Here is a 7237-nt window from a genome sequence, read left to right as displayed (position 1 = left end):
AAGGAAATTGAGAGGATTTTGGAAGGAAATTGAGATAGGATTTGTTTGTGGAAAAAAAAAAGGGTGGGGGTTTTATAGTTTTTTTTTTGATCGTTGGGGTGGGGGCAACGGTCAAATTTTTGACCGTTAAGTCTTTTTCACTTGTGAGGACATCGCGTCCACGTCGGTCGTGGCCGACATGGACGCGATGTCCCGACATCGCACTCGACATCGCTACGACGTGGACGCGATTTCCCGAAAAATGGACAATTCCGATAAATAATCAAAAAATCGGCCCATTTTGGTAAATTTAGAAGGAAAAAAAGGGACTTTTTTGGTAAATTAGCCAATAATATATATCATAGGAAAGAAAAAAACAAATATCATAAACATAAAACAATAAATTTAAAAAAAAAGCATTAAATTAAACATTTATTCAGTTCTCAATAATAATAATAATAATAATAATAATAATAATAATAATAATAATAAAAGAAGTAGTAAATCACTCATCTAGAAACTAAGGAAATTATTTCGAAGACCTTAATTTTTTTCGTAATTATAAGTAAAAGGTCCAAGTCTAACACCAATTTTCCCGTTACAATGCTTTCAAAAACCAAATAAACTAGAAAACAAACCCTCAAAGCCGAAATCATTAATTAAAAAACAGGACGAACAATGACATCATCCAGAACAGGACCGCAGATATGGCCATAATCATCCAACTTTGTATGGTAATAGGCACTGAAAAACGTAATCCTGGTCCTAGCAGAGATGGCTTGGAATCTAAAACTTGCAGTCTTTAATCCACCTTTCCCTTGAGATACGTATGGGACCTGGAGAGTTTCCTTGCCTGCAAATGCTTGAACCATCATGGATCCATGGCAGCCGTTCTTGGCATCTCCGACGGTGAATGTGAGAGTGTAGAATTTGTTGGGAACGGTTCTGATGATTTGGGCAATGGCACTCTCTCTTCCGGCAACCAGTTCAACGGCGAAGAGTCCCGAAGGAACGGAGAAGTGCTTTTTGTCGATGTATTTTACTGGTTTTAGGGACTCAATTATCCAGCCAACGAGTGGGGAGATTCTGTCTAGCTTCTTTGGAGGCAGGAGGACCCCTGTTGAGAAGTTCTTGAAGGTATGGGGACCAGTCTCAAATCCACCATTTTTAACAAGGTTACCTGCTTTCAGTGGAGGGAGTATGTTAATACTGGGTTAAGTTAAAAATTAATATAAAGCAGTATTTCAACATATAAACAATCAAATTAAAATAAGCAATATTTTAATATTACAGTTCATTTAAACATAAAAATAATAGATTTAAAAAAATCAATATTTTTAAAAAATTATAAAAATATTAAACTTTGATAGACCTACTTATATTTTTTGGAGGGTCATAGTATATCTAGAAAGGGTTAAAATGTAAAAATTTTAAACCTAGTCCCGGGCCTCTACTAGGCTCCCCCATTGCCTGCTTTCAAAGACTAAAACCATAGTTAAAACGACCCCCAGCAATGTTGTTCCAACAGTACTGCACCGTCGATCGGAGCATAAGTTAAAAAGTTTGGGGTTGGGGTATAAGTTAATAATTACCTCTGGTATATGTTGCGGGAGGCATTAGTTTGATTGCTATGGCATCCAATAGAGGTCCGCATGTAGGATCTTCTTGAATCCCAGGGTTATGAAATGTGACCCTCACAATTGGAGCTATTGCCTTGAAAGCCAAAGCAATGGTGTCGCCTCCATCAGTGCTATGGAGGGTCTGAATGGAGATGTCGGTGGTCTGACCAGGGACAGAAATCCGCAGCACCTCATCTTGAGCACAAGTCCTTGTGGCACCAAAGGTGAGAGAGTAGACGTACCCTGCTTTCACTTCCACCTTCTGAGAGATGGAAGCCTCGTTGCCAAGCCTCGCAGCATGGGCTACACGAGGGATGGCAAAGTAAAATCCTCCAGGTTGAGGACCCCCTGACACAAACTCCACCAGCCCCTTCATTTCCCAGCCTGGCAGTGAGTATTTTCCCACTATCACTGTTTTGTTTAGATTCTCTTTTTTGGGTGCTTGTTCAAAGTTACATTGTTTAAAAATCCTGACCATTGTTACCAAGAGAATAATATAGTTAGTTACACTAGTGGTACAGAACTACAGTGTGTAAAATAGAAGAAGAAGAAGTAAATGTGTTTTAGGTATACTATTTACCATCATTGTATGGCCGCCGAGTGAGTGGAGTAGGGGAGCCATTGCACAGAGAGAAAATGACAACGAAGCAAATAGAGAGTAGCCAAGCCATTGAGTTGGTCTAGAATTGTTTAAAGTAAAGTAGGCATTGAAAAGGGTCAGCGACTGTTATTTTTATACGCAAAAGTAGAAAGGAGTACGAGGTGAGAAACACAGAATGGGAAGGGGTTAAGGGGTAAGGGTACCATGTTAAAGTGGCACCAATTTAGCCGTAAGTAGTGTTGCTTTGTCTCTCTATTTGAAAACCTAAGTTTCAATTATTGTACGCTTGCATGGATGCGTTGGACCTCATATGATATGTTTTTTTTTTAAGAAATTTTGTATTAAGAGTTTGATTATATTTTATCTTTTTTACTAAAAAATAAGTAAATTAGTTCATATACATTAATCAAAAAGCAAAAAACAAAACAGTCATTTTGTTAAAAATTTATCTATTTATACTATTAAAAATTGGTCCATGTGCGTTAGCATAAAATACATGTGGCACGTCATATGTCATTACTTGGTAATTCCTTTAGCCATGCTAATTTTTAAAAGTACAAATAGATTAAATTTTAACAAAAATGATTAATTTACTCTTTAATCTAATACACGAATTAATTTATTCATTCTTTTAATAAAAAATAAAATACAATTTAATTCTTAATATTTTTCTCATAATTCAATTTTGTTTCAAACATTACACAAATTCTTAAATAGAGTAGACAATGTAATAACCAAAATTCAAACCCTAAAGCTTAAAAAGTCAGTTTAGTATATTATTATTAAAGGAATCACTTACTCCTTAAGAATAGTGAAAAATTAGTATTTGTTTACATCGGGTGCACATGTACGTGGGATTATGGCGGGATGATTCCATTCTCGCATTTGAAAAACCAATAAAATGAATTTTGATTAATCCAAATATAAAGTAAGCAGTACAGGTTTTCGTACAAGCTTTGACTTTTCGTAAGCCATGTGCCGATCTCCGAGCTCCCGCAAGGCCACACTAATGATTTCTTTTGTTTATCCAATTAAGGGCAAGTAATTTTTATTACTTTTTAAAATTGGTTTTGAGAAGTGCTTTTCAAAAGTATTTTTGAGAAATTTGAGTGTTTGCCATTACTGTCAAAAAGTGCTTTTGAAGAATAAAATGTCCATTTTAGACATGAGATTATAAAGTAACAAATATGTATTTAAATAATGTTCAAATTAGTTAATATTATAATATTTTAGCAAAAATATAAAAAATAATTTATTATAACTTATTGTTAATATTTTAATATATAATATTAATTTTAAAAATTTCTAAGTAATTAATATTAATTATTTATAAAAATTAATTAGAATATATAAACTATATTTAAATATTTAAATATAAAAATTAAATATTTGTAATTAGATATTGACACGGTTATATTATTATAAAAGTATTTTTATTTTTAATTAATGCTTTTAACACATTTTATTATTTTATTTTAAAATGTATATGAATATATAACTCATATATTTACTAACATAACATAGAAAACATAAACCTAGCAATTAAAATATTACATATATTTGGATAAAAGTTTTAAAAGGGATAATATTTATATAATGTAAATACTAAAATCAAGAAATCTATCATAGAATATAGCCAATACAATGTTCCAATTTCCAATGATAGGTGATTCAAATTCAAAGACATTAAATATAGAAATAAGCTAATTTTAATAGTAAAATATATATTGAAAGGTCCTTAGAAGATATTATCCCAAATCCATGTCCAAATACACCTCAACATAGTTCAACCGGACATGGAGTAGTAAAAGTAACAATAGTAAGGAAAAGCGCAATTGAACTAGCTTTAACCATAAAGACCATCTGCATTACTATGAAGCGTGGCTTTTGGATATCGATGAGTTGAAGAATCTTTCTGCGTGGTTTGCGAGCATCGAATTGGAACTTAAGTTACTATTGTTTCCATCTTTGAATTGGAGGATTCCCACGCCTTAAAGGAAGAACTCTGCTTTTGAAGTGTTGCGGATGTGGACATTTTCGTTCTTCGTATTGATGAATTTCGGCTAGATGAAGATCTAAACCTTGATTTTGCATGTCTTGAGTTTGAAAATAATTACTTGATGGCCTCGGAGGTGGCATTAAAGCTCTCGAGATACATTTACATTATAAGTTCAAGCATGCAAGAGAAAAGCGGAACACAAATATGTTAAAACAGTTAAAAATAATTTATTTTCTTAAAACCACAACAATTCTATTCGATTAGAACTGATTCCTTTCATCGCTAGACATGCCGAATGTCGCTATGCGAGCTTACGTTCCTCGCACGAAATAGCAAAATATGTTTAAGCGCACTTTTCCTTGCAACAAAAGAGGTGGAATAAAGATTCCCAACTCTAACCAACTACAAAACTTACTCCAACTCTTTAATTTGCAAATTTTTTGAAGTACTCATGTCTAACACACTTTCGGATCTGAGTCTATTTAACCTCCAAGAACCCTCCAAATACACAAAAAAACTTGGAAAATACACAATATACCTCATAGCATGCATAACCATATCGGACACACCGAGTCTAAGTAACATAGCTACAAAAACTTGCGTTGAAAAGCTGAAGTTAAATACAAGCAGAACCTCTTATACGCTAACGAGTCCAGTCCACAGTGACCATGAGTAAATGTTCATGTAAAACGAAGTTCTAATGGCGATTATATCACCACATCGATTACTAATAATACGAAGGAACAAAATACCATCAACTAAGACTTTCCATCTATGAAGCATAAACACTTTGTCAAGGCGTGTCCAAGTCCGTGCTTCCTTCCCATCAAGAGAAGAAGCAAAGTTCAATGGAGCAGTTCAACTCATAGATACAATACGTACCTTGTACTTTCGTCCATTCATCATCTGCATCAACTTCCTCACTCGAGCTTCCAACAAAAAGAAATCATCATCGCTCAAATCCAACACCCATCATCCTCACTCCCTGTCTCATTAAGGGAAGTCCAAATGAAAGACATCATTCTTTTGAGTATGACAATAGAAGTTAATAAGAACAAAATAAACATGTAAAACAACACCTGATACAAAAACACATGATACATCCATGACCATTCTCTTTGGTTATTGATTATTGGGGAAGTTCAATAAACAGAAGGAGAGCAAAATAAGACAATGAGAGAAAGGAAGATTGAAACAAGAAAATAAGCCATAGTTGAAATCATTTGTCTCAAGAAATACCAGGAAATCAACAGCTTCAAACTCTTAATCAACAGCAAATCAACTGCAAATCAACAGCTTCAAAATATTAAACTGAAGAGGAACTAATAAAACAGAAGAAGAAATATAAAAGAAACTCTCACCTGCTGCGGAAGAGGAACAAAGAACAGAAAATAGAGCTTTGAAAGCCGAAAATGGAGAAAAAAATCGGTATAAAGCTCCAATTTCACCAGCAGAGGGGAAAAAACATTTAGAGAACCAACAGAGGGGAAAACGTTTGAGGGAGAAGACAGGGGTATTTGGTCAATTTTCATCCAAAAGTAGTTACGGCAGAAGAAAAAGAGAATTTTTTAGCTTCTCCATCAAGAGAGAAGCACTTTTTTGATGGAGAGATTTTAAGAGAAAAGGAGGCTGTTCTTGGCTCCTTTTAAGAGAAAAGCACTTTTGGGTGAAAAAGTCATTCTCAAACGGGATAAAGAACGGGGCCTAAACTGTTAGTTTGTTTTTTTCGATAAATGGAACTCTAAGATTTATACACATTATTTAGAGGAATCAATTGGGCAATTTACTAAAAAAAGTCAATTTTTTTTTAAATTTACCGAAATAGGCCCGATATTTTATTATTTACCGGAATAGGCCGCTTTCCCCTAAATCGCGTCCACGTCAGCGCGATGTTAAGGGATGTGGCAACAACGCGCGGCCTTGAGAGCGCGATTTGTTGCCACGTCAGCAAAGCGCTCTAACGTGGCCGCGATTTGATGACGTGGCGCGTCCCTGGGGACGCGATTTAGACCGCGCGTGAACAGTGCAACGGTAAAAAATTTGACGTTGCCCCTCCCAACGGTAAACAAAAAAATATAAATACCCCACCCCTTTTTTTTCACAAACAAATCCTCTCTCAAATTTCCTCTCAATTTTCTCTCAAATTCTTCTCAAATTCCTTCCAAATTTCTCTCAAATTCATATTTAATCTTAATTAGCTCTTAATTTCCTTTTAAATTTCTCTTAAATCCCTATTTTTAAATAATTTTAAATAATTTTAATTTTTTTAAACCGAAAAAATTACTCTTAAATCTCTAATTTTTAAACCGAAAAAATTTGTACGATTTTAGTAATGGACGGGGGATTGACTCGTCTTGATAAGCACCACATATCCGTGGAACAAATGAAGATGGTAAGTGTTAAATTTAATTTTTAAATATTCTTTAAGATTTTTTTATTTATGCATTTTTAGATAATTATTAATTTATTATTTGTTATAAAAGTCTGTAGATCGGGTATTGGAATGCAATATCCAGAATATGCATGCACCTCCATCACTGTTGGTAGAGAACTACCTGCGGGAAGCGGGTTTTTGGCACGTGGCGACGGTAGGCCATGGATGCAAGGTGGACCCGAAACTAATCAATGCGTTGATCGAGAGGTAGAGACCCGAGACGCATACATTCCATCTTCCATGTGGAGAGTGCACTGTCACTTTGGAAGACGACATCCTGCAATTGGGATTGCCGGTGGATGGGTACCCAGTCACGGGGTCTGCCCAATCTAGCGATTGGCCAACAATGTGCTACGAGCTTCTCGCGCTATTCCGGAGAAAATGGACGGAGATAAGATCGAGATGGGCTGGTTGCGAGACACATTCCTGGATCCGGATAAAGATTCAACTGAAATAGAAAGAATCCAATATGCTCGGGCATACATTCTTCAGTTAATCGGAGGTTATCTGATGCCGGACTTGTCACGGAGCCGCGTACATCTAAGATGGCTGTTGAAACTCGTTGATTTTAGAGCAGCCGGTGAATTGAGTTGGGGGTCTACCGT

General features: G+C 35.2%; 1 protein-coding gene across 1 annotated transcript; it reads right to left on the bottom strand.

The window, feature by feature from the left end:
• Positions 1-460: 460 nt before the first annotated feature.
• LOC105788357 (protein DUF642 L-GALACTONO-1,4-LACTONE-RESPONSIVE GENE 1-like) lies at positions 461-2287 on the bottom strand. The gene is made up of 3 exons (XM_052623398.1): positions 2179-2287; positions 1572-2068; positions 461-1159 (listed from the first exon to the last, which is right to left on the bottom strand). Exons 2-3 carry the CDS (start codon positions 1972-1974, stop codon positions 639-641), a joined length of 924 nt encoding a protein of 307 aa, XP_052479358.1. The 5' UTR covers positions 1975-2068; positions 2179-2287; the 3' UTR covers positions 461-638.
• Between the last annotated feature and the right edge of the window lie 4950 nt (positions 2288-7237).

The sequence above is a fragment of the Gossypium raimondii genome, chromosome 2, assembly GCF_025698545.1.
Source record: "Gossypium raimondii isolate GPD5lz chromosome 2, ASM2569854v1, whole genome shotgun sequence".
Taxonomy (NCBI): Eukaryota; Viridiplantae; Streptophyta; class Magnoliopsida; order Malvales; family Malvaceae; genus Gossypium; species Gossypium raimondii.
This window is presented reverse-complemented; position numbering and strand designations above follow the sequence as displayed.